This window comes from Macaca mulatta, chromosome 2 (assembly GCF_049350105.2).
Source record: "Macaca mulatta isolate MMU2019108-1 chromosome 2, T2T-MMU8v2.0, whole genome shotgun sequence".
Lineage (NCBI taxonomy): Eukaryota > Metazoa > Chordata > Mammalia > Primates > Cercopithecidae > Macaca > Macaca mulatta.
The window spans coordinates 53,940,198-53,966,847 of record NC_133407.1 but is presented as its reverse complement, the minus strand read 5'-3'; the positions used below and the strand labels follow the sequence as shown (position 1 = coordinate 53,966,847).

The following is a 26,650-nucleotide window of genomic DNA, read 5'->3' as shown; positions in this document are numbered from 1 at the left end:
ATCCAGAGATTATCTAGTGTTGTCCAACCCCATATTTTACCTCCCAGGGCCCAGAGAGGATAAGTAACTTACAAAAGATCACACAGCAGATTTGATGAACCCAGATCTTGTTACTCACTGCCTCGTAACATTTCTGATACCTGAGCAGCTTCTAAAACAAGGCAGAAAATCTCTCTAAGCAGGCAGATGGACAGATGTGAAACGCCAACATGATGAATCAATGCAGAGTCTTCGCTTCCTTCTGTCCACAAATTTAAATAGATAATTATGTGTCATTGCACAATTATACAAAAATAGGAGAAGAGGTAGCATTTGTTAAAAGAATAAGGAACAAAAAGAGACCGGGGGATCACAAGTTGACGGAGGCATCCAATGGCTGCCTCAGACACATTGCTTGTAGAATATAGTTCTTAGGTTTAGTGGCTCAGCTGGGGCTCTGAAAGTGCACACGGGATGTCTGTACTTTGGAAGAAAGAAACAAGAAATCACTCAGGAATGTTGTATAGTTTGTCTGAAGCAATGGTTGTCTTTTCCCCCATCCTAATTAATGATGTAATAAGATTTGGGGTGTATTTTTTATTATATGAATACATACAGATACATGTTTTAAGTGAAGAGCTACATATTGATTATAAAATAATCTGTTGTTATTTTTGGAGCAAACCAAACACTGCCCTTTCAATTTTCCACCAAGTGCTTTTCCCCATAATACCCCATGTATACTTTAGGCATGCAAGATGGATAACAAGGACTAGAAGAGAGGCTTCAGGAAAGCTGAGCAAGCAAACGCACAGACCTGAGATGCGGGACAGCTTTTGTACAGAAGAGTAAAATAAAGCAGCTGACAGTATTCCAGGGGTACCTGGCTGACCATGTGTTGGGGACATGGGAGGGGGAGGTTGACTAGATGGCTTCTGTGATCCCTGCAGCAGTGACAGTCTGATTCAACAGGAGAAGACCACATGTATTTTCAGAAATAGCTCTTACATTGTGTTTATGCTTTATTGGCAGAGAGTTCTAGTCTTGATGTTCATACTGTAAGAGTGCAGTGAGCCTTTTTAAAAAAATATATATACAAGCAAACATCCACTACCCAGGCTGGTAACAGCTTTTCCATTTTCTATCGGAGAGCTATTCTTCCTCACCCTCGGTCAGGGGGTCTAATGTTATCCTCCAGCTCTAAGAGTGAGCACATAAGCCAGGCCTGGCCAATTAGTGCTTCCCATCGCCCTGGTCACAGAGACTGGGCAAAACACTCAATGAGAATCAATTCTGGGGTTTTGCTAAATTTTCCAATAGGAAACAGGGGTATTCTTGCTGGAGTGGCTTATCTGATACAAGTAAGCCTGGAGCTGTCGTCTTTCCTATCATGGGCAAGTCTTCCTAAAAATAAAGTCCACACAGAAGCAAGCCAGCCCAGAGGTGGAGAGAGACTTGATAGATTCCAACAGCGTCATTTGAGCATGTGTGTTCAGTCATATCTAAACTGAGTTTTTCCTTTGAAATCAAATCAGACACTAAATTCCCTTTTTACTTAAACCAGTTTAAACTGAGTTTGGTCCTTACAAACAAGAGTCCTGGTTAAACAAGAAAGACAAAATAAAATGAAAGACAGACCCTAAAACAATAATCCATCTTATTTGCATAGTCCTTTTCAGTTAGCAGAGACCCTGGTCCAGGCCCCTGGAAGATTTATAGCAACCCCAAGAGGCCAACCAAGCAGGAATTGTCCCTATTTTGAAGATAAACAGCAAAAAGCAATTGCACTCTTGCTATGTGCCACTGTTCTAAATGCCTCTCAGGTATTAATTAATGACTCCTCAAAGAGACCTAGTGAAAGAGCTGATATTGTTATCCCCGTTTTATAAGAGTAGAAACGGAGGCAAAGAGGTGAAATTGTTGGCCCAAGATCACTGCCAGTAAATAGATGTGGTGGACACACTCTAGGGTGACCCCACCCCAATGCCAACCAGTGATGCTTCTGTGGAATCCTCTCCCCTGAGTGTGGGCAGGACCTGTGCGTGTTTCTTGCCAGTGGAATATAGCAACCGTGAGGAGATATCACTCCCATGATTACATATGGCAAAGGTGAAGGGATTCTGCTGATGTAACTAAGATCCTTAATCAGTTTGACTTTGAGTTAATCAAAAGGGAGATTATCCTGGGTGGGTCTGACCTCATCAAGTGAGTTATAAGAGCACAGAGGTTTCCCCAGGATCAGAGACTTTGAGCAGCAGAGATTCCCTCTTTCCTGCTGGTCCTGAAGAAACAAGTTCTATAGTCACAAGGAAATGAGCTCTGCCAAGAACCATGTGAGCTTAGGAAAGGATCCCAAGTCTAGACATGACTGCAGACCTGGACAGCACTTTCACTGCTGCCTTGTGAGACCCTGAGCCGAGGGCACAGCTAAGCCATGCCCAGACTCCTGGCTCCTGAAAGCTGTGAGGCAACGTATGGGTGGTGTTAAGCCGCCAAGTCTGTGGTAATTTGTTACACAGAATGGACAACTAACACAGAAGAGGAGCAGAGATTCCGCCCAGTGTGCATCCAGGAACTGTGTGACAAATGTTGGTTACCAGGTTCTTTTGGACACCAATGGAGAAAGGTATTTTACCACAACAACCAGTTTTCCAATCCCCAATACTAAGTAGGTGTCCTACAATTCAATTCAATCTGACACTACCCAGAGTTAGTGTCACACTCCCCAGGTGTGAGGGCTCAGTCCCGCAGACTGACTTCACTTCAGATGCCAGTTGCAAGGATCATGTCACCAATACCTCTGACAGACTGGCTGTGAATCAGGGGTTCCCATGACCCCCTGACAATTTGTTAATTTGCTAGACTGGCTCACAGAAGTCAGGAAGCCCCTTTATTTACACTTACTAGTTTATTATAAAGGATGCAAATAAACAGCCAGATGAAGATGTACACAAGGCAAGGTCTGGGAGGGTCCTGAATGTGGGAGCCTCTGTCCCTGGTGGAGTTGGGATGCAATACCCTCCTAGCATGTGGGTGTGTTTGCCAACTTGGAACTTCCCTAAACCCTGTTAACGGACTTTCATGGAGGCTTCATTACATAGCCATTATTGATTAAGCCATCGGCCATTGGTGATTAACCCATCTCCACCCCTTCTTTCTTCCCCATAGGCTGGGGGCTGCGCTAAAAGTTCCAAACGTGTAATCAAGGCTTGGTCTTTCTGGGCATAAGACCCTGTTCTGAAGCTGCTTAGGGGCCCACCAAGAGTCAGCTCATTAGAATAAAAGATGCTTCTATCACCTTCATCGCTCTGGAAATTCCAAGAGTTTTAGGAACCAGGGAGAAAGCCCAAATATAGATTTCCTATTAAACCACACTAGTCTTTAAGGCTTTTGAAGATGATGACTGGGGTCCATACCAATGACTAGCGGACCAGCCAAAGGTCAATGACTGAGGTACTGAGTTGGGACCAATGCGTATGTTTCTTTACTTCAGAACTTCTGACTTCCGACTCTGGCTCTGACTCATTCTGCCACCCCAAAGTATACAAAGGCATAAAAGATAAAATGGGATTTTTTTTTCTCCATAAAAAATAAAATGTTTAAAGGAGAAGTTTAACATATAAGAGCCAAGAAAATATTGATTAAAGGTTAGGAGTTTTTATATAAGTCATATACATCATGACTCTATAAGTCAAAGAAGTGTGGAAAGTGAAATTCGAGACCCTAAGTGACTTCTCTAAGGCTACACAGTCATGGAAGAGGAGCTGGGATTTCACCCTGGGTCTGACCTCCACCTTCTTCTTCCTCCCTATAGCACCAAAGAACAAAGGGAGAATATTTCAGCCATCTTCTAGTTTCCAGTGGATTGGCAGAATTCTTTTAGGAAGGGATATAATCAGGAAATTTCCATCTCCACAGAAAGTACTACTAAAGAAAATGCATGGTAATTAAAGCATAAAGGATTTAACTTAATCCTAAGGAAGAGCTTTCCAGGGATAAGGTTAATTAAACGCTAACGAGATTTTGTTTAAAAAAAAAATCAAAAGCCTCGAAATTCTGCTTTCAGATTTCTGTTTATGAAACATTACATGAAAACAGCAAGAAGAAAGGTTGGGGATGATTTTGTAAGCTAGTCAAAACGCTTGAAAGCCCAAAGTTTTCAACTTTGACTATAAGGCTGAATTGAGTAAATAATTGTAAAGATCAGTCAGAGCTTTCTGGGAAACTATAGCAAATGTTGATGGCATTAAATTTTACATATTAATTTCCAGGTTTGAAATACATACTAGCTTTTCTCATTATATCATTCATATTTTTTAAAATTATCAACAAAGAAAGCAAACGGACTCAGCTGCAGATTTCTGCACTCACACAGTGCATTTCCTTTATAGGTGGATGATTTCGGACTCTCCACTATCCCCCATTGTGGGGTCACAGAAACTCTCCTTCTCCACCACGGCCCCTGCTTTGTACTTGTGCTTTCTTTTTGCTGCTGCAGACCCCTTGCTGCCTGATACCCCATATTCAGTCCCAACCCTTTGCTGCATCAGGAGCAGTCTTGGGGCAAGAGCTTTAGATGACTTCATATGCTGTGAGGAGGGAGCAAGGGCATAAAAATAGAAGAGGGAAATCTCAGATTCCACATATTTCTGTACCCTCCCTTGCCCCCTCTCTCCAGACTTGGTCCAGGACCCTCCAACCCCACCTCTGCTTCCCAACCTCTTTCATACACTCAGGATTCCTGCTGTAAGTCTTTTAATAAAATGCCCCAAAGAATGTCGCTTTTCTCTGGATATGGCTGAATTGCATGTTTAACCCTTGGTGTATTCCAGAGATCAGCCCTTTCTATATGAAGGACCTGACTGAAAGAGGAGAGAAAGGTGGGGAAAGGAAAGACAGCACTTCATTTATCGAAAAGTGAGATCATGAATTCCACCCTGGGATGAAAGTAATAAGAGGGCTGGGCAAGAGATGATCACAAACAGTGTTGAAACTTGGTAATTTGTGTCAAATGTCTTTAGATGACCACATTATCTGATTCAGTCATTTCACTCCTGGGGAACAATGGGAAGATAAATAAGATCTAAACAAATAGAGTGATATACAATGCTCATAAAAGTCTCAATATGGTAAAGATATGAAATTATCCCTATTTCATAGATGAATAAACTGAGGCAGAGAGAGATTACATAAACTGCCTGAGGTGATATAGCAAGTAAGAGGTGAAACCATGATTCAAAACTAAGCAGTTCGGGGCGGGCGCGGTGGCTCACGCCTGTAATCCCAGCACTTTGGGAGGCCAAGGCGAGCAGATCACGAGGTCAGGAGATCGAGACCATCCTGGCTAACGCAGTGAAACCCTGTCTCTACTAAAAATACAAAAAATTAACCAGGCACGGTGGCGGTCGCCTATAATCCCCGCTACTCGGGAGGCCGAGGCAGGAGAATGGCTTGAACCCAGGAGGCGGAGCTTGCAGTGAGCCAAGATGGCGCCACTGCACTCCCGCCTGGGCAGCAGAGGGAGACTCTGTCTCAAAAAACAAACAAAAAAACTAAACGGTTTGGGCCCAGAGTCCATACTCTTAACCACCCCGCTCTCTTGCCCATCGGCTGTGCTCCCGCTGTTCCACTGCATTTTCCTCCTGCGTGTTTATTTCTTGCACTAGGAAGAGCAGGAACCACATCTGTTTCACCTTGGGACCTCCAAGTCCCTGGTATGAAGGGAAGAGTCAAAATACATTTATTGAACTCAACAGGATGGTTTATTGGTAAGTTATCTAATCGTTTGGATTTATGCTTCTACCTTTACAGAATTCTCTGTAAATTAGGGCACAGACGTAGCCAAAAATACACAGATTTAATAATGAGTTTTTTAAAAATAGTTTATTTAGCTGCTCCCCTTTTCTGGTTTTGGGTTGTTAAATAATTTAAATGGCAGATCCAGAATTTATTTTTTAATATGACTTTTTAAATAGGAAATTCCAGAACATTTCTCATCATTATATTATTTGAGAACAAGAATTATGTAATTTCTTATTTTTTTCTACACTGTGGGTGCCCAATAAATATTAATACTGATGCCACCATTAAAATTATAAAACTATAAACAGGAAAAGAGTAGTGAAGTGCCTTTTTTTAACAACAACAACAAAAAAGGTTTTATGGCTAGTGAAGGCGAATACAAATTATTTATTTAGGCCTCTTATGTTTATAATAAAAATAGTAAATCTGATGGACATTTATGAGACCTGTGGAAATGAGGTGGTTAAACCACCGCCAAAAATTAGTTGAAGAAACCAGTGGTGGAGCACTCCGAAGCAAGACTGTGGACACCTAAACCCACCTCTGGTTTCTTTAGTGCCTTGCTATGTTTCAAGGTCTTTGCAATAGTATAAATAACCAGTCCCCTCAACCCTGACCACTCTACTAGTCACAGGAAATCCAGATAGCTTCTTTGTCTTGACCTCTTGGCATTCCCAGGATTTTATATAACTCATGATTAGAAATGTTTATAGAGAAAACGACCTCCTGTTGAAGAGGTCCAAGATTTATATTCAATCAAGTCAGAAGGAGCAAAAGAAAACTGTTACTGGTAACCAGTATTGTTTTTGATAAACACCATTATATTAGGGTTCTCCAGAGACGTGGAGCCAATAGGCTATATACACACATACATACGTATATACAATTATGAGGGTAGTCATGCAATTGTGAGGGCTGGCAAGTCCAAAAATGAAAATTGCAGGGCAGACCAGCAGTCTGGAGTCCCAGGGAAGAGTTGATGTTTCAGTCTTGAGTCCAAAGGCTGTCTGAAGCATTCCTTCTTCTTTGGGGGACCATTTTTAAGGCCTTCAACTGATGAGATAAAGTCCATCCACATTGTAAAGGGTAATTGGCTTTATTCAAAGTCAACGGATATAAATGTTAATCACATCTTTTAAAAAAGACCTTCACACCAACATCTGGATTGGTGTTTAGACGGGTGCCATGTAGGCAACTCAGCCTAGCCAAGTTGACACATAAAATTAATCATCAAAACCATTAATGTTCTTTATTATATCAGTGACTGCAGCTACAATTCACTAAGCCAACAAGAAGAGATATAATGATATAACTTTTAGATTTCTCTTTGAAACAAATCAGACCAGTTCTTCAACTGTGCAAGATTTCTGTGTACTAAACTCTACAGCAAATGCCAGTTGGCCAGTGTCTTTTTTGGCCTATATATTATCCAACAGTAGTTGATAAAGTTTTCTGATGTCAGCAGGATGGTTTTTACCCACTTTGGCTATGTATTTCTGCTCCACAAACACTTCCAAGAAGGCATTACAGCATAAAAAACTATCACATTCCACCACCAGCATAGTATCTCTCACCAATTCAATTATCTCAATTGCTCTGATACAGATAATTGCAATCCCTTTGTTTATAAATCTGTGTCTTGGATTAAACATTCATGGTCCCTATATAGTGAACAAAAATACACAGACTATTTTACCTCTAATGAAAGTTTAATCATGATCTGATAGCAGAGGCTTACAGTGCGCTCAGAGCAGCCATTGTGTGGAGTGATCTCTTTGCTGGTCAAAAGAAAGGGTGGCACACTTCCTCTAGCCATCTGTTTCAGCCACCTCACTTGCTTCTCTATAGCCTGACCTCTCTCTCCCAACATAAGAACTTCCCGTTTTCAATTCATCCCATTATCCAAATGGATATGGAGGTCTTGGGCCAGGAACAAAGCTCCGAACAGCTGGATTTAGAGGAGATCTCAAGGAAAATTTCATTCCTTGACAAATGGAGGGAAATCTTTAGTTTTCACAGGTAAGTTGTTCTCATTTTCTCATTTCTTTAGAAACAAAGGGATTTTCCGTGTTTAAGTAATCAACTTATAAGCTTGCAACATGAGAAATTTCCTTTATAGCTTTACCTCTAAAATGCTTCAGACATAACTATTTGTGGACAGAGACTTCCCTAGCAAGGTTGGGGTTCGGGAGGCTTGTGGATGTGAGGTTTGATGAGAGTGAGTAATTTACTTGATGTTTTCTCTTTCATTTAAAGGTTGGGAACCAATAATACAACTCCTCAGGTAATTACTTTTCCCAAAGCCAGTGTGTTCTCCTTTAGTTGCTTCTTCAAACAATCACATTAACAGCATAATCTGCATTTATTCTTTGCACATAATGTCACTCAGGCACTGGCATTTAACGTGTGAAAACATAAAACTAGAAAGCCTGTCGAAGATTTTTTTCCTGTGCTTTTTTATGGATTTCTCTTTCTACTTCTAAGAGCTATGTTTTTATCATTAAGAGCATCATATGGTTATTATTTTAGAAAAAAGGTAGTATTAAAATCTAAAGTTCCCACATTTGTGAAATAACACTGGATTCTGACAACGAAGTGCTTCCGTGTCCCTGAAGAAAAGCAGTTTTGAAAATAGTTATCATCTTTATTCAGCTTGAGAAAAATCATTTTCCTTTACCATTTCAAAATAAGAGATAGATGACTGAATTCTGGTGCTAAAAAGGTATTTTAAAATCTGATATACAATATAAGATGAAAGATGTTTGTACCTCGTGTAAACTGAAAAGGTTAGAAGGTAATGGACTTTGTATTTCAGGTATTACTTCAATCACTGAGCAAACACAGGATAAAATATTAAGGTGGTTTTCATGGCACTAGTATATATGATCAAGCAATTGAATCATTAATATTTTAACTATAATGCTAAAGCTTCTTGCCTCAAGTACCCTATGATCAAAAGTCATATTTATGCTAAAACTCCCTTAACCATAGTCTAAATTAGAATGAGAGCAATAATGCTTCTATTTTAGTCTTGGAAGTATTAAATGGAGATATCTATCATTTGGGGGGATAGAACATTAAAAGATAAAACAATCTTGAAAAGAAAAAAAGTCAAGTTATGCTTTACACAAGGTAGGGAAAACCCATTGGCACAAATGTAAAGATTTTCCATTTGATTTACAAAATGCATCTTAGCTGATCAGTAATCTGTGACTGGGATGCTGTGCTTCCGAGATAAGAAAGAATCTTTGCCTCTAGGAATACAGAAAAACTAAGAAGGCAGTTTCCCTCATGTTTCAGCCACCAATAGGACAGATTCATTTCATGACATTAGTATATAAGCTAAGTAAATTTGAAGAGTTGATGCTAATTTACGGTGACATGTCATGAGAATCAGTCAAGAAAAGTGAAAATAAATTTTTTTAAAGGTAGAGGGTGGATTTTTTTTAAGGAAAAAGAACTATTATACTCACTTGTTGGGGAGTAGGAATCTGAAAGAATTAAAAAGAGATAAGCTGACTTCATTTATTGGCCAGTTAACAATGTAATGAGAAACACTTTGTGTAGACTGGAAAGATTCCTTCAAAGTTTATAAAATGTTGTCTTCTCAAAACAAGAGACAGTGACATTTACATTCTTCTCTAAACATAATTTCAAGTCAAGGTCTTGATGGCATTAATTATGTTTCCATAGTTACATTTAACCTCTCCAAGTCACATAAACCCTTATGAGAAACCCCTTTGACACAGACACTGGGATTTTTCTGCCTCTTTTATTGCTATTTATCACAATTTTCAGACATCTTTAAAAGTGAGACAACATTTTCTGAACACTGGTATTTCAGAGAGACAGAGAGAAAGAGAACATTTAAAACAAGGTCATCACCAGCTCTGTTTGCTTTGTCTTTGGTGGGGGTGGTATTTGCACAGAATCATGAAGGCAACCATATATCTGCTGATGAAAATGAAGATGGAACAGGAATACCTCAGCCCAAAGGACAAGGACATTTGCCATCAAGTGGCCTTTGTTCTATTCCCAACCCCTCTATCATCTCTTCAAAATTGGGCGGCCTTCCTATCTCCCTAGCAATGGCCATGGTAAGTATAGCTTGTCAATTAAACATGAAATGAAACGTAATCTTCCCAAAACAATAAGCCTAGGGAATCTTATCTGCTGTCATGTGAGAGTATTATTGAAGATAAGACTACAGATGGTTGTTATTGGTAAAAGGAGAATATAATTAAAATGACTTACTTATGGTATTCTTCAAGGATACTGGTGGTAGTACAGCCCTTTCCTCCCAAACTCTGAGTCTCTCTTTATTCACTTCCTCAGTTTGACAGTGAAATTTGAGGGAGTGAGTGAGTTACATTCAAATAACTCACTGTAGAAGGTAGGATAGGATAGACTGTCTAAGTGGCAGACTGTGGAGTGCTGCAAATGCATAAGGCAATGTAGATGTGTAAGAAAGTACCCCGCCTGTATGCATGCAGGAAGGAGAGAGCTGGGGGAACTTGCCAGGCCCTGTCCTGGGCAAGTAGCTAATCTCAAGAAAGAAGCAAGTTTTCTGGGGTTACCAATTAATATGCAGATTTGAAAAGAACATGACATAGTGGCCGGGTGCAGTGGCTTACGCCTGTTATCCCAGCACTTCGGGAGGCTGAGGCGGGCGGATCGCGAGGGCAGGAGATCGAGACCATCCTGGCTAACTCGGTGAAACCCCGTCTCTACTAAAAAATATAAAAAATTAGCTGGGCGTGGTGGTGGGCGCCTGTAGTCCCAGCTACTCAGGAGGCTCAGGCAGGAGAACGGCGTGAACCTGGGAGGTGGAGCTTACAGTGAGCCAAGTTCGTGCCACTGCACTCCAGCCTGGGTGACAGAGCAAGACTGTGTCAAAAAAAAAAAAAAAAAAAAGAAAAGAACATGACATTTCAGGATCCAAATCACCAGGATCTGTAAGCTACTGGTCCCGGGACCATTTGCTCAATCCAAGACTTCACCAGGGTGGAGGCCAGGGGCTGAGGCAGAGATCCAGCCAGGAGGCAAAAGTAAAGGCATCTCATTGGGTCAAATAGGCCAAAGCTGGAGGCAATGCCTTGGCAAATGTCCAAAAGGACCAGCTGTGATGGGCAAAATGATGCCATTGGAAACTGGGGAAGCAGAGGCAACGGTCAAGCCAAGGCAAAAGTACCAGAGAGACTAAGATGCCCCTCCCATTGGATTGCCCTCCAGTGTAGCCCTTGAAATCATAATGAAACTCGGGGCTTCTCAAGACAATTTCCCCATCGTCACCCTATCTCCTAAACCTCCACATCACAGCCTAGAAGCTCAGGCAGGGACCTCTACTCAGGGCCTTAAGAATGAGAGTTGGAAGAGGGACCTCCTTCCTGAGGACGTGCTGCCACACATGCATGTTTGTAGAAACAACCCAGGACCAGCCTAGGCATCTGGGCAAAGACCAGCAACATTGGCCCTGCAGTCAGGCCTGCCATGTACATTGAGTTGCACAGTTTGTGCACTGCACACAAGATCCCAGCTGAGAGGATGCATGAGGACTAAAACCCTTTCCGGGGAAACCACATGAAGCCTAACACAGAGTCTCCATCTGCTTTTTGAGCATGAAGGCTGGTGACCTTGACTACGGTATTTCCAGCTTCGATATAACCTTTCCTTAAGCTCCCTGAGACAGGACACAATCAGATGCAGGGACCACACAGCCCCTGGATTCCTTTTTATCATACAGAACCTCCCAGGCTTCACCGAAGAACTTTCTCCACCGTCACACTTGGAGTACAGATGCACTGGGAGGCCTCACTTGCTCTTTCTTGTTGTCGAAAATCTATCTGCCCCGGCTGGGCATGGTGGCTCATACCTGGAATCCCAGCACTTTGGGAGGCTGAGGCAGGTGGATTGCTTGAGGCCAGGAGTTCAAGACCAGCCTGGCCAACATGGCAAAATCCCATCTCTAATAAAAATACAAAAATTAGCCAGGCATGGTGGCACATGCCTGTAGTCCCAGCTACTCAGGAGTCTGAGGCAGGAGAATCACTTGAACCGAGGAGGCAGGGGCTGCAGTGAGGCGGGATCCCGCAACTGTACTCCACCCTGGGCAACCGAGTGAGACTCTGTAAAAAAAAAAAAAAAAAAAAAAAAAGAAAGAAAATCTATCTGCCTCAATTCACCTTGCTTCCCTCTTTTTGTTCAAATGCCTGAAGTCACAGGAAGATGGGCAGGTCCGCAGAGCTCCCGGAACACTGCACTCAGCTCAGTGGCCTTGAAGCCTCTGGATGGAGCCTTAACTTAATCGCTGTCCTTTCAAGCAATGAAGACAGATAATATGTAATCCTGCCAGGGCCCCCAGGCCTCAGTGATTCTGCTGCCTACACTGTGGTATAGACCAGAAATTAGAGCAACTATCTGCATTTTACTTGACGAGGAAATGTTTTTAATGAAAAACTTTAATAAAAAATGTATTCTTGGCTTCTGCAATGAATTTCTTTGGAGGATGTCACTTTAAAATGTACATGTATCTGAAAAATAGGCTACCTTTTATGTGAAAATGAGAGACAATTATGATTCTATATTGATACTTGCCTGTAAAAGAAGTAATTGCAGAAGGCTTCCTGAAACACAACAGTGTAGGTACAAGGGAGACATGGGATGGCAGGGCGTCTTCACTGCATACCTTTTTTGTCTCTCTGGATTTTGAACCACATGAATATACTATTTTTTAAACACACACACAAATTTTAAAATTAGAAAAAGCATTCACAGATGTTTGCAAAATCTTCTCATCTTTCTCTGTATTGGGGAGGCGAAAAACTCTCAGTCTGAATATTCCCACTTATCTACAAACACAAACATGATGCAACTGGGGACTGCCCTGTGAGTACACCAAGGTAATGTGCTCCCTTTGGAAAAGGCTGGGAGACAAAAGATTTAGAAATGAAGTTGATGGAGTGTTAAGAAAGTCCCAGAAATAGAGATAATTGATTTTTCTTTAAAAAAAATAAATTTGGATTTATTCCCATTATATGGGCCAGATGATCGTGAGTCCTTGAAATAGCAGTAGAATTAATTAAACACATCCTGGGAATTCAGGATGATGAGCTTGGGATTCTAAATATGCTTGTTCTAGGGAGGCAGTTTGGAAGCTTGACCAATTCTAATCGATGTTTCAGCAGTGCAGCCACCTGGCAAATTGTCAGAGCTATTGAATCCTAATACCACTCCAGAATGCCTTTTGCTGTCATTCTGCTATTCTTTTCTCTTCTCTGTTTGGATTAGGGATGCATGGCATTTCCTGACATTGGCACACACTGTCTCTTTGCTGGGAATCTTCTTTGAAAGTGGGGGTTGGGTAAAGCACCCTACGCACCTTTGCTTTCCTTAGCTCTCCTGTTTCTCACCTTTTGCTGCCCTCTTTCCGATACTCCAGCCTTCTTCCTTCCCCTAACCTGATATCTTTGAACATATGTGGTGGAACAAACTCTGGCCAAGGCTGCTGGCTCAGGTGAAATCGTGGGAAAGGTGAGCATCGTCTCTAGGCTCTTCCACCAGCCCCACCTAATGATCTTCCTTTTCTCCAGGGCAGTTTTGCACCCTCTCCCACTCCCAGGCCCTTTTCTGGACTCAGCCTTGAACACATTTCTGTAGCTGCAATATCATCCAGAAGAATCATAGTAAAAATGTAATACCAAGAGACCAAAATATTCTGGAGAGACTCGAATGAATGAAGCTCTAAAATGGGATAATAGGCAGGGTGTGCTTTTTGGGAGAAAGAAGCACAGCCTGGTGAACCCCCATAAGGTCTAGCTCATAGATGGGTCTTGATAGGTGCGAATTAATTAATTCAGTGCCTCTGGATAATCCTCTAGTGCACCTCAGGCTAGAGTAGGGGTGTCCTTCGTGTGCCCCTCCAGATGCATGGTCCACTCTTCTCCAACCTACTCTCTGCCCAATAGAGAGGTTGACCTGTAGCAAGACTGACCTCCATCAGCAGGGTACCCTCCTCCTTTGGCTTCCTGTTGAGTTTGAGCAATGGTGAGCCCTGAAAGTAAACTGAAGGGAGGGAAGGGAAGAGAAGTCGGGTTGCTCGTGGCTAACTGAGTCCCTCTCCTCTCATGGCAGGCCTTTCCCCAGGACTCTCTCCTTTCTGGTTCAAGTCACCATTCCTTTGTGTGCTCCTTCAGGTCTAGGGGTCATAATGACTTCCCACTCTTGCTGGGACACTGCATTAGCCATTGTGGTGTCACCACACCCAGCCCACATCTTTATAAATAGTTACTGTCTTAAATGTTCCTCAAATTAATTATCTGACTTGAGAATGCCATCTGTTTCCTGCTGGGATGCTGGCTGGTACAAGTTGAAAGGCTTGCATTTGGGTCCTGGCACTGTCATTTACTATATACGTGACCTTGCATGTGCCACTTAGCTGATCTAGGCCTCTAGTCCTTTCACTGTAAAATGAAAGAGTCAAATTAGAATTTTAAAAATTCAACAAATAGCTATTTTGAGCCTACTACATACTAGGCAGTATGCCAGTTGCTAAGAAATTGATGGTGAACATGATGGAACCAAGAGTCTACTACTCTGTTAGTTGGTCTAGGATAGAAATGTCTTCTTAGAACATCTTGGAATCTCTGATTCCATGATGGTCTAGTAATTCCTAAGGCAAGACGAGATTTAGGGAAGGAGCTTTAAAGAGGATTAGTCTACCTCAAGTTAGGGCTGGGCAGGTGGTCACAGGGACGCTCTAAACCCAGGGACAAAGTACAAGGCAGTCAGGGTAAGAACATGAAACCTGTTGGAAAGAATGATTCAGGGCCTCTATCTTTGAATGTGTGTATAAAATGTGTGTGTGTAAATTATGTTCACCATCACTGTCATCATAGCAATCAAATGGAACAAAGTGCCAGGAAAGAAAGCAATTCTTCCCAAATATAGAATACTAGCAAAGCACAAAGAGAAAAACTATAAACCATGCTTGATTATGTTAATAATAATCATGGCAGCCACTTATGAGGACCATTTACCATCTGTTTCTAGTTACTAGACAGCACAACAGCACATGTAATTATGTGTCAGGTTAATCTCATTATAAATAATATCTGATATTTGAAAGTAAATTTTACACAAGTAAGTTGGGTCATCTTTGTCACACTGGCCAATAGGGCCTGGCCAGAGAGACCTGTGGCTTCTCTGTTCAGAGGGACAGTTGGAGAGAGAAGCTTCTAAGTTGGAGGTGGGAACTGGCAACAGAAACAAGAGTGTGGTTTGGCTTGCAGAACTTTAAAAATTGAATTTAAAATCTAAGCCTTCTTAGTCTCAACGGTCTTAATCTTCCACATTTATACACAGCTTTTCCTCTCTTATTGCTGCCAGTCTCTGGTCTTTTTCCATCTGTGTTGGGACTTTCTTCCATACGGCACAAGATGTTCCCGTGTAGACAGGCTGTGTTTTCACAAAGGTAATAACACCCTACATTTACTTAGCACTTATGGTTCCCAAAGCCCTTTGCCATGCTTCTCTTTCAATAATAGCCAGGATGTGGACCAAGCAGGGGTTACCCCATTTCTGGATAAACAAATTAAGTCTTAGAGAGGTTCAGTAATTTGTCCAAGTTCACATGGTCCGTAAGGAGCAGAACTGGGGCTTCTTTGCCCCTGAGTCGGGAACAGCCTTTCTGTGCTGTGCAATCTCAATGTCAGGGAAACATTTTCTATTCGTTTTCAATGCCTGTCCTGGGGATGTTCTGGGTCTAGGGCTCTCTTTGGCCATAGCACACACCAAGTCTGTGTCTTCCGGAGCAGCCTGTGTGCCTATTCGCTGTCTCTCCTTGAAGTGCTGTTGCATTGAGACACAGAACACATAGTTTTTCTTCAAGTGGGTCCTTGCTCACCCTGAAATGCACCTGCCCCCTTTTCTCGATAGAGACAATCTTTTCTTTTGAGGGTGGAAGTAGAGATGGCTGGGAAATAAATTCTAACCTTAAACCAGCCCCTGGGCCAACATAGGAAGAATGTTATAGATGCATGCTTCTCCTGCATCTTTCCTTTTTAGAAACCAGTAGAGCCTGCTCTTGGGGCCTGCTCCATGCACAGCTGGGAAGAGGCACCTCAGCTCTGGGCCTATTGAGCTCCATGTTCTGTTTGTCCACATTCTTTGAATGGCTGCAAGTGCCTGAATATGATATTCAAAGTCATCCAGGGTCAGGCCCAGGGTACTTTGCAATCTGAGCTTCTACTTTTCTTCCTACCCCTTGGCCTACACACACACACACACACACACACACACACACATACACACACACACACACAGAGTTCCAGTCACATTGAACACTTACTCCTCATCCAAGGACACCCCAGGTACTGATGTGTACATGTTTGCAGATCTTTCTGTCTGTCCAGCGTCCCCTCTGTTACAGGTAACAGGCTGGTGTGTGGCATGTTCCAGAGTGTGAGATGTGTGTCTGTGCTGGAACAGGGGGATATCTGTGCTTCTAGGGATATGGCATGAAGTAACGTGTTACATATCATTGAGTTACCTAGTGAGAAAGTGATCCCCTTCTCCACTCTGACAGGTCAGAGAGAAGGACAGTACAGTAAAGGGCAGTACACATTCACACCTCTTTAATTCTTCTTACCTCCCTTTTAAATTATTAAGAGTACAAGGCCCGGTCAGAGCTTTCACAGGCAGCAGTTTCTAGCTGTAATTTATAACATTGTTTTATTTTCATTATATTTTTATCATGTGTGGCAAATGATTTTGATTTCCATTTAAGGAAGTTATATAAAGTGTCCTTCTTAAATAAATAGTTTCTAAGTTACAAAATATGTCCCAAGCTAGTGAAAAGTATTAATTAGAGAGATTTCACCCCCCTGCCACCTCCACCAGAACAGGTGCTGGTGTTCACGGCTGAGACACCCACAGACAGTTCACGTCACAGGACTTTTGTGCAGGCAACCCTCAATACCGGCCAGGAGCCTGGTAGACTTGCTGGGTGGCAAGAGAAATAAGAATCACTGCAGCTCTCAGGAAGCCACATCCATAGGAAAAGGGGAGAGTACTACATCAAGGGAACACCCCGCGGGACAAAAGAATCTGAACAACAGCCTTCAGCCCTAGACCTTCCCTCTGACAGAGCCTACCCAGATGAGAAGGAACCAGAAAATCAACTCTGTTAATATGACAAAACAAGGTTTTTTAACACCCGCCCCCCCAAAAAAATCACACTAGCTCACCAGCAATGGACCCAAACAGAATAAATTCCTGATTTACCTGAAAAAGGATTCAGGAGGTTGGTTATTAAGCTAATCAGGGAGGCACCAGAGAAAAAGCAAAGCCCAATATAAGGACATCCAAAAAATGATACAAGAAGTGAAGGGAGAAATATTCAAGGAAATAGATCACATAAATAAAAAACAATTAAAACTTCAAGAAACAACGGACACACTTCTAGAAATGCAAAATGCTCTGGAAAGTCTCAGCAATAGAATTGAACAAGTAGACGATGTCTTCAGCTCTCGAAGACAAGGTCTTCAAATTAACCCAATCCAACAAAGACAAAGAAAAAAGAATCCGAAAATATGAACAAAGCCTCCAAGAAGTCTGGGATTATGTTAAATGACCAACCCTGAGAATAATCAGCATTCCTGAGAAAGAAGAGAAATCTAAAAGTTTGGAAAACATATTTGGGGGAATAATAGAGGAAAACTTCCCCAGTCTTGCTAGAGACCTAGACATCCAAATGCAAGAAGCACAAATACCTGGGAAATTCATCGCAAAAAAAGCATCACCTAGGTACATTGTCATCAGGTTGTCTCAAGTTAAGATAAAGGAAAGAATCTTAAGAACTGTGAGACAAGGCCAGGTGTGGTGGCTCACGCCTGTAATCCCAGCACTTTGGGAAGCTAAGACAGGCAGATCACTTGAGGTCAGTAGTTCAAGAACAGCCTGGCCAACATCATGAAACCCTGTCTCTACTAAAAACACAAAAATGAGCCAGGTGTGGTGGCACACACCTGTAATCCCAGCTACTCAGGAGGTTGAGGCAGGAGAATCACTTGAACCCAGAGGCTGAGGTTGCAGTGAGCCAAGATCATGACACTGTACTCTAGCCTGGGCAGCAGAACAAGACTCCGTCTCAAAACAAAACAAAACAAAACAAAAAGAGCTGTGAGACCAAAGCACCAGGTAACCTATGAAGGAAAACCTCTCATATTAACAGCAGATTTCTCAGCAGAAATCCTACAAGCTAGAAGAGACTGGGGTCCTATCTTCAGCCTCCTCAAGTATTAATTAGATAATGATTGGTACACCAAAATGATAGAAATTATAAAGATGACACATACATGATTAAAGTAGGGCAGGTGTTAAAAGAATGGGTAAAAACCCAGCTGTGTCTACTAACTGGGTGAACAAAGGCAAATACTCTAACTTCTTTGGCCTTCGGTTCCCTCATCTGGATAAAAGCTGGATAACAGCACCTGCTTCATAAAATTAAATGAAGGGAATAAATGGGAAGCACTTATCCCAGTGCCTGGTGCATAGAAAATGCTCAGTAAATGCTACATGCCATTGACCAGCCTCATTCAAATGCCAGCTCTTCCATGAAGCCTTCCTGAGTACTTCAGTCAGAAGTTCTCTCCCCTCTGTTTTCTCATAGTACTTTTCACTTATCCTATGGAAAGTCACGTGCTCTGTCTTGTACATAGCTGTGGGGTATCAGACTTTTTACATAACTATATCCCACGCAAGACCGTGCATTTAGTACATGCTAAATGATCAATCAGTCTTTGATTTTGAATAGATTCTGTTTTTTTCATACATTTGGTTTATAAAGTCTTGTTCCCACTTTTCTGGGAAGTTGTAAAACATCCTCTGGAATCTCAATGTGCTGCAGAGTATAGGAAAACCTCAAAGACCCTGGGACAGAGAGAATGCTTGTTTAAATCGCTACCCTACCAGGCTAGAAACATGAGATCCTGCCTGTTCCTTTTTTCTGGAGTGAGAGACAAAAGCCCAAAGATGGGAGAGGCAGGGGTTACAAATCATGGCTATGGGGCAAGAGCTGTAGGCACAGAGCAGTCACAGTGAACTACAAGGTAGATGGCTGGCAAAGGAAGGAGAGCCACGAGGGACAAAGGTTGTCTAGTCATCTTCTGCTCTGGACTTCAGACAGTTAAAACCGGGGACTAGAGTAGTATGTAAACCTGAATGTAGAAGGGAACGAGGCCCACCTCCTTGACCCCACCATAAGGAATATGTCTAGGAAGAATTCTCTTTGTTTGAATCATTTCTTTCCCCTCTTCTCAGAAGCTGCGGCAGATCCTGTTTGGAAACACAATCCATGTCTTCAGCTATAACTGGAAAAAGGCCTGTTTCAGGTTCCATGATCCTTCTTCTGAACTAGCTTTCACTTTGGAAGTGGGAAAGGTAGTAGACAGTTTATAATTTTAAAAAATCTTAATCCCATGTTCCTTATCCATATATCCTTCCTGTCCACATCCATGTAAATGCATGTTTTCATTATAATCATATGTAGAAATATATTTATAAAGTAAAGTTTAACCTTAAATGATAATAGACTATTTAAAATTACTTTGTAACAAATCTAAAAATCTGATATGGGCCAGGTGCGGTGGCTCACACCTGTAATCCCAGCAGTTTGGGAGGCTGAGGCAGGTGGATCACCTGAAGTCAGGAGTTTGAGACCAGCCTGGCCAACATGGCAAAACCTTGTCTCTTCTAAAAATACAAAAATTAGCTGGGTATGGTGGTGCACGCCTGTAATCCCAGCGACTCGGGAGGCAGAGGTAGGAGAATTGCTTGAACCTGGGGGGCAGAAGTTGCAGTGAGATGAGGGCAGGCCACTGTACTCCAGCGTGGGAGACGGAGCAAGACTGTGCCTTAAAAAAAAAAAACCTGATATGAAGCAGGGACATGGTGAAGGCAGGATGGAGGAAGACATACATCCCCAGTCACCAGTCCATGGGTCTCCACAAAGATGCTAGGCATTGCAGAATCTAGCCCAGCCACAGCAGCAGCCACGGCCGCAGGGAGGAGTGGCACAAATATAGCATGGTGTCCCTTCACAAAGCTCGAGGGGATACCAGGAGGGAAAAGCCTGCAGAGAAGAATAGATAACATTGATTTCTAAGAGTTCTTCACCTCATCATTCATTCTCCTCATTTCAGGGAGGGGCCCGAAGCATTCAGATGGCTGTGCAAGGATCCATCATCAAATACTTGTTGTTTACCAGGAAAGGAAAAGACTGTAACTTTGGCAGGTAAGAGGTCTGTGAGAAGTACTTGAATTACCCATTTCACTAGAATCTTTATATGCTAAATAATCACAACTGAAAAATTCAGGTTGTCTCAGAAAGGAAATCCACCTCCTAAGACAGAAATGGCCCTGTCTGTCCCAGAGAGGCTGGATTCCGCTACTGGGAAGGGCTCTGCTGGAGTCATTCTGAATGTCCAGTTGCAGGGATAATGTTGACAGGTTTTATGCTCTACTGCAGACCATGCTGTTAGGTAGAATTAAGCACCAGGTCTCAGGTGGAACTACTTGTCCATATTTGGTGGAAAGCACTAACCTAATAATTAGGGAAGAACAAAGGGGTGATATAAAAACCCGATAAGTGATCAATCCTCCCTTTTTTTTTTTTTTTTGCAATGAAGTCTCGCTCTTGTCCCCCAGGCTGGAGTGCAGTGGCATGATCTTGGCTCACTGCAACCTCCGCCTCCCAGGTTCAAGTGATTCTCCTGCCTCAGCCTCCTGAGTAGCTGGGATTACAGGCACCTGCCACCACACCTGGCTAATTTTTTTTTATTATTATTTCTTTTTTAGTAGAGACAGGGTTTCACCATGTTAGCCAGGCTGGTCTCGAACTCCTGACCTCAGGTGATCAGCCTGCCTCAGCCTCCCAAAGTGCTGGGATTACAGGTGTGAGCCACTGTGCCTGGCCAATCCTCCTATTTAACCAGGCTGATAAGGTATGATGTTTGGTTTTTGTCTATTTTTAAAGGTCAGCTCAAGCTTATTCAAATTACTTTGTTCTTGGAAGTTAACAAACCCCTATCATGTGCAAAGCCCTATGCTAGATATTAGAGGAAATATAAATACTTCTGCCCTCAGGCAGGTAAAGTTATTACCCGCAAGGACGAACTAAATGTATAATATATTCTAAGACTGTGAACTGCCAGTTTCCCCAGAAGCAGAGCCCATGATGGGGATACTTAACACAAGTGATTTATTAAGGGAGTGCCCTCGGGAGAGAAAACCATAAGGGAGTGAGGGAAGCAGGACAGGGAAGGGGAAGCTGAGGAAGACTGTGGCTTCCAGCAATGTCAGTCTGATGCCCTGGGAGCTCGGGTGCATAGATTGCACTGTGGAGCCTGCCCCTCTTCAGATGAAGGAGCAGGCCTTCTGTACCTCTTGCTCCAATGAGGCACTGGCTGTGGGCCATCCTTAGGGAGGAGGCATAACTCCTGGTCACTTCTTGGCAAAGTGGCTTCAATCCTTCAGAGAAAGTAGAAAAGTGGGAGCCACAGTACCCAAAGTAGCTGGGGGATGAGTCCACCTCCTAAGTAAAATGAATCACAGGGAATTCAAATGGAACACACACGTTTGCCACATAAAGGTAAGGCACTTAGCACAGCACTGTACCTGGCCTATGGCAAATATGAAATAAATGTAAACAAGTAACTACGTCTGTAGACACGCTGCACGAAGCCTTCCTGAGACCCCCAGTCACAATGTCTCTACTTCCCGTGTTTTCTCATAGCACTCTGTTATTCTCATTCTATCTTGCAATATGGTTTTGGAGTATTAGGCTCCTTGACTCTTTTTTTTTTTTTTTTTCCTGAGATGGAGTCTCACTCTGTCACCCAGGCTGGAGTGCAATGGCGTGATCTCAGCTCTCTGAAACCTCTGACTGCCGGGTTCAAACCATTCTCCTGCCTCAGCCTCCCGAGAAGCTGGGACTACAGGTGACTGCCACCATGCCCGGCTAATTTTTGTATTTTTAGTAGAGATGGGGTTTCGCCATGTTGGCCAGGCTGGTCTTGAACTCCCTCAAGTTATCCACCTGCCTAAGCCTCCCAGAGTACTGGGATTACAGGCATAAGCCACGGCTCCCGACCTTTTGTTACTCATTTCTGTATCACCACAGAGCTAGATGGATTGTATAAATCATTGCTGAGTTAATAAATCAATCTTTATCACGTGTTTCTTTATAAAGACTACAGTTCTCAATGTTAAGTATTTAAAAAATAAGCAGAGTAAAGGTGTCCCACTGTGTAAAGACTGGCTCCCACTTCTTGGGAAGGCTACACAGACCCTGAGTGTATTCAATGCAGTATAAAAGTCAAGGGGAGGAACTTGGGAACCAGGTGAGCTGGGTGTAAGTCACTGCTCTCTGACTTTGAAGATGAATGACCAGGAGCAAATTACTTCACATCTCTGTAGCTAGGTGATGTTCATTCCAATGGTTTCCTACTCCTGCCTTCTGCATTATAGCTTATGTGAAATAAGCAAGAAGGAGCAGGAGCAAGCCCTGGCTGCGGCGCTTGCTGGCATCCTGTGGGCTGCAGGAGCAGCTCAGAAGGCCACCATCTGTCTTGTCTCTGAGGACACTTACATCGCATCGACTGCGGACTACTCTGTGGACAATTTCACTGAGCGAGTAAGTGCAGTCCTCCCTGTCCTGGCAGATAAAAGGCCAATGAAGCCTGAACATGTAATAGACTTACCATGGATATGCATGTGGGGCCCCATCCATGCTCCTGATGTGACCGGAGGTGCCTTCCAAAGAGGCAGGTACCAAGGGCTATAAGTGATCCAAGCAGACAAAACAGAGAGTCCTATTGTAAATTCCTCCTTCTGGAATTCACCAGGATCAAGAATATCTCCCATCTGAAATAATCATAAATGGTATTTCCATATCCACTGTCTGAAAGACAGCTAAATTTCACCTATTAGGAGAAAACCTCTTTCTAGTTTTACTGCTCAAGATATTACATGATTTTAAACTGAGGAATGTAAAAGTGATGCTGGTAGCTACCCAGTTTCACTGTGTATGTTTTGCATGGCCTTGTGTAAGATAATATGTCAGTTTTTAGTAATGTGATTATGCAATGAAACAAAAAACCTACTTGCAGTAATAACAGTGAGTTGACATCTCTTAGATGTAACTTTCATCTTCCTTTTCATTTTTATCTTCTGTTCCTGATTTATAGCTCCAGCTGTTTGAATTTTTAGAGAAAGAAGCCGCTGAGAAATTCATCTATGATCACTTACAATGTGTAAGTGTTTAAGTGTTGAGATAATTCCTTTACGTTACCTGGTCTTACAGGGATCTTCTTCCTTTTATAAAGTCTGTTTCTAATGATGCCTGTTAAGAAAACCAGGTCATTTTGAGGGCCAAGAAAGGGCAGAATTAGAGAACAAAAAAGATCTGCCTCTTCCTCCTCACAACCTAAAAAGAGGCCAGATCACACACAGACCCACTCACAAATGCATCTTTTCTTTGGTTTATCAAGACCAGAGAATAATACTTCAGAGAGTATATACCAGTACTTCTTTTGCAGCAAGAGAGAATGTTAAAGCAGGCCTGTCTCATCTAATGAATAGAAAACAAAAATGGTGAGCAAATAAAATAAAATAAGGTTCTTGTTTAAGCTGCCAAAATGACCATTCACATGGACTCCAAGTAAGTGGTTTCTTGAAAAGGTGGTCCTGTTTCACCTGTCTATCAGCACCTTCCATACAGTGTCCTCCACTGCAATGATTCTTCCCTACCCCCAGGGTGGAAAGGGGACAAAGAAGGGTGCAGTGATGGTAGAACATGGAAGACATTTTTAAGAATCCTCTGTGGAGAAAGAAATAAGAGCTGATTTTCTGAAAAATCAGAAACCTACAATGTGAAAGCAGAGGGCAATTAGCAGGATAACCATGAAGTGATACAACTGTTCATTGCACGGAGCAGGGAAATGTGATCTCGTAGGTCTGTTGTTAACTTGTGTGATACAGAGGACAAGTCTCCCTAAAGACGTCCAAACTCTATACCCAGAACTTGTGAATATGTTACGTTACATGGCAAAGCGGAATTAAGGTTGTTAGTCAGCTGACTTTAAAATAGGGGAAGGATCCTGGATGACCCAGGTGGGCCCGGTGGAATCACAAAGGTCATTAATATAGAAGAGGAAGCAAAAGAGGAAGTCAGAGAGAAGTGTTAGGAGAAGAGTGCCCCCTGCCATTGCTGGCTTGAATCCGCTTTGATGATGGAAGAGGAGAGCCATGAACCAAGGAATGTGGGCAGGGCCTTTAGAAACTGGTAAGGACTAGGAAACAGATTCTTCTCTAGCGTTGCTAGAAGGAAAGCTGCCCTGCTGACATCTTGATTTTAGCTCATTAAAACCCATTTCAAACTTCTGACTTCTAGAACTGTAAGATCATAAATCTGTAGTGTTTAAGCTATTAAATTTATGGTAATTTGTTACAGCAGCAATATGAATCTAGTAAAACCTGTATGATAGATTTTAAGTACCTGACATGAAATGTTGAGCTAGAAGCCTGCTTAGGGATTCTTTGTTGTGGGCAGGAGACACTGAATGGGATTACACAGATATAGACGATCCATTTAAGCAATGACCCTTTCAGCAAAAAGAGGCAAACCCCTCCCTCCCTGTCTTCCATCTCAACCCAAATCTGGGAGAGTCTGACTCCATAGGAAGAACCCCCTCCCAACCCACATCTGGAAGAAATTCTTAAACGTAGCCATGGTTGAGATCAGAGGATCAGAGCTGAAGCTATACACAGGCTTTCCCAGTCAAAGACTAAGGGCTGAGCTGGAATAATCAAGGCCCTACACAGAAGTGGACTCTGCAACACAGGTGGGCTTGGCATGAGGGCTAAACATTACCTTAGCCACACTGGGGAAGGGCTGATGCCATTTCCTGAGTGAGGGGAACTTGATGGTATATATATATTCCTCTCAAGGAGCTCCCCTAGACGGGGTCGCACATTGTGATCAGCACCCCATCCAGAACTTTACCAAACCCACCTCACTATCAAAATGCATCAATCTTGCATCAGTCTCGCTCCATTTGGCAGATATCTCAAGCTAGAGGTCTGAGGGCTACCGATGAGCAGCAATCTTTTGTTATGGGTTGAATTGTGTCCCCCCAAAATGATATGTTGACGTTCTAACCCCCTCCCCTGGAACTTGTGAATGTGGATCTTATGAAAATAAGGTCTTTTAGATGTAATCAAGTTGAGATGAGGCCATACTCAATTAGGTTGGGCCCTAATCCAGTGACTGGTATCTTTATAAGAAAAGGAAAAATTTGAACACAGACACACAGGAAGAACACCATGTGATAATGGAAGCTGAGACCAGAGTGATACTTCTCCAAGCCAAGGAACGCCGGCAACCACCAGAACCAGGAAGATGCAAGGAAGGATTCTCCCCGAGGGCCTTCAGAGAGAGCATGGCCCTACTCTTACACCTTGGTTTCAGACTTCTAGCTTCCCAAACTGTGAGAGAATACATTCCTATTATTTTAAACCATCCGATTTTCTGTAACCTTTTATAGCAACCCCAGGAAACAAATACACCTGTCATATGAGATCTGCAGCATTAGCCCACAGTGTTGCTTTTTACAAATTTGAATCAGTGAATGTCAGAAATATTCAGGAAATTCCATATAAAAACCTAGATTTTTGACTTTTATCAAAAAATCAGAAAATCTGGCAACACAGGGCCTATATTCTTGCATGTCTTCAATTAGCTGACATAAGAGGCAGCTACCCTCATTAGACAAGTTTTGATAGACTGAATGATGTCCACATCCTAATCCCAGAAACATATTAATACAGTAGTCCGTCTTTATTCTTGGTTTTGCTTTCTGCTGGTTCCATTACCCTGGTCACCCATGGTCCAAAAATGTTAAATAGAATATTCCGGAAATAAGTAATTCATACATTTTAAATTACATGCTATTCTGAGCAGTATGATGGAATATCTCGCCATCTCACTCCATCCCACCCAGGACATGAATAATCCCTTTGTCCAGTGGACCCACATTGTAGACGCTCCATACCCGTTAGTCACTCAGTGGCCTTCCCTGTTATCAGACAGTCATGTTGTGGTATTGTAATGCCTGTGTTCAAGTAACCCTTATTTTACTTAACAGTGGCACCCAACACAAGAATAGTGCTCCCAGTACATTGCTATAAATGTTCTACACTATTATTATTGTTGTCAATCTATTACTGTGCCTAATGTAAAACTTTTTCATAGGTATGTATATATAGGAAAAAACATCATATATACAGGATTTAGTACTATCCATAGTTTCAGGCATCCACTGGATAATGGAACTTATCCCCCATGGATAAGGGAGACTACTGTATGTTACCTAACTGATTGAAGGGATTTGCAGATGATCAAGTTAAAGACCTTGGGGCGGGGGGTGGGGAGGGGGACATTATCCTGGATTATCCAGATGGGCCCAATTAATCAAAAGGGTCTTTATAAGGGAAAGGGGGAGGCAGGAGAGTCAGAGAGATGTGACCAGGGAAGCAGAGGGAGGAGGGTTATGTGATGTGGGGCCACTAGCCAAGGAATGAGGATGGCTTCTAGAAGCTGGAAAAGGAAAGGAAACAGAATCACCCCCAAAAACTTCCAGAAGGAACACAGGTTTTTGAGCACTTTGATTTTAGCACAGTGAGACCCATGTTGGACTTTTAACCTCCAGAACTGTGAGATAATAAATTCGTGTTGTTTTAAGCCTGCGACACTTTGTTACAGCAGCAATAGGAAATCTATACATAAAAGCATCCATTTGCATCAGGCCCCACC

The 26,650-nt window shown here is 42.5% G+C and overlaps 1 protein-coding gene across 1 annotated transcript in view; it reads left to right on the top strand.

Annotated features, from left to right (window-relative positions):
* The first annotated feature begins 7,461 nt into the window (after positions 1 to 7,461).
* The window catches only part of MINDY4B (MINDY family member 4B), a 34,981-nt gene continuing 15,792 nt past the window's right edge, over positions 7,462 to 26,650 (top strand). The window contains exons 1-7 of the mRNA XM_028843777.2: positions 7,462 to 7,800; positions 8,038 to 8,065; positions 9,711 to 9,878; positions 19,099 to 19,218; positions 19,980 to 20,071; positions 22,306 to 22,471; positions 23,025 to 23,090. Coding sequence (XP_028699610.2) covers positions 7,688 to 7,800; positions 8,038 to 8,065; positions 9,711 to 9,878; positions 19,099 to 19,218; positions 19,980 to 20,071; positions 22,306 to 22,471; positions 23,025 to 23,090 — 753 coding nt within the window. The 5' untranslated portion in view covers positions 7,462 to 7,687. The remainder of the gene's footprint in view (positions 7,801 to 8,037; positions 8,066 to 9,710; positions 9,879 to 19,098; positions 19,219 to 19,979; positions 20,072 to 22,305; positions 22,472 to 23,024; positions 23,091 to 26,650) is intronic.